The sequence below is a fragment of the Lottia gigantea genome (assembly GCF_000327385.1).
Source record: "Lottia gigantea unplaced genomic scaffold LOTGIsca_2, whole genome shotgun sequence".
In the NCBI taxonomy this organism is placed as follows: Eukaryota; Metazoa; Mollusca; class Gastropoda; family Lottiidae; genus Lottia; species Lottia gigantea.
Window position 1 is genome coordinate 3,225,894 of NW_008708400.1, and position 1,302 is coordinate 3,227,195.

Sequence of the window (1,302 nt, forward strand, 5' to 3'; positions counted from 1 at the left end):
TTACCGCCGCTGATTTCCTTTCTAGAAGGCTAGAAGGCTTTTGGACTCGCTGAATGCTATGGTTGGTTGACATTGCAAAAGATAGGATATCACTTTTCGTTTTCATTGAGCAAGATGAGTATAATGTATCATGCGGTGCTATGCGGACCACTTTTCATAATGAAATATTTACTCATTTATAATTGTTATACTTTAGTTTGTGCTTGTTTTTTTTTATATTATTTTATATTCCCTAAGCAATGAAATGTTTTTGTGTTATGAAAGTGGGATAACAACCATTGTTTTTTTTTCATATTCCAGCCTTCTCCTGAAATTGAATCTTCCAAAGAAGCGATTCCTGAAGAACTTTCAGAATCTGCTGAGCTCAAATTAGAAAGTTCAGAAACTGTTGATTCAAAATCAGAAGCCACTACTTGTTTATAGTTTATAGAGAATGTGTTATTTTCCATTTGGACTCTTCGAAAGAGATGCTTTGTTGTTAATCCGCAAGTCACAGACTGGAATCGGGTGTTCCAGGATTGATATATGGTCTCATTTACATTATGATTCCAGCCATCATCTCCTGTGAAAGCCCAGGGGCTGATGCGGGTCTTTTTTAATATATTATGCAGTTTGGTTATCTTTGGGATTAGATAATAATAACACCAATCGACCCAACCGGAAATGAAGAATAACATTGAAATTTATATTGTTAGCAGTATGGTTCATTCAAGAATATGAAAGAATATGCGCAATGCCACATGAGATTTTCAAAACTTTACGCAACAAATACATCGTCTGTTTTTCTGGCTCCAGATGGCATTGAGGTCATCGATATATTTCCGAATTCAAAAGCGTATGAAAAAATTTCATCTCAGATTTTAGCAATACCAGATACCTTTCTTGTATAATGGAAGTTTGTAAATGAAGCTATTTGATTGGATTGAGCGCTAGCGAATATAACCAATCAAAAGTCTTTCTGTCGAGGATCTGATCGGCTGTATTCACTGGCGTTTAGGTTTTGAAAAGGCTCCGACTGTGCAAACAGAATATATCCAACAGACAATACATATTTTTTGTTTATGAATTGTGATAATGTTGAATATGTAAATATATGTAAATTTATGTAAATATTATTTAAATGGTTGAAAATAGTGTTCCTGAATTTCCAAATGAATTTATAATATAGATAATGATAATGATAATATATTTATAAGTATTCATCTGATAGGCTATTTACTCTATTTAGGTAGATCGGTTAGTTGTATGTAAATATTCTGACTACATAATAATGAGTATTAAGTTGATATACGAGTTTGTTAA

General features: G+C 32.7%; 1 protein-coding gene across 1 annotated transcript in view; it reads right to left on the bottom strand.

Moving 5' to 3' along the window:
• Positions 1–946: 946 nt before the first annotated feature.
• Positions 947–1,302, bottom strand: part of LOTGIDRAFT_228299 (hypothetical protein) — a gene marked incomplete at its 3' end in the record, with an annotated part of 4,556 nt that continues 4,200 nt past the window's right edge. The window contains exon 3 of the mRNA XM_009053316.1: positions 947–1,015. Coding sequence (XP_009051564.1) covers positions 947–1,015 — 69 coding nt within the window. The remainder of the gene's footprint in view (positions 1,016–1,302) is intronic.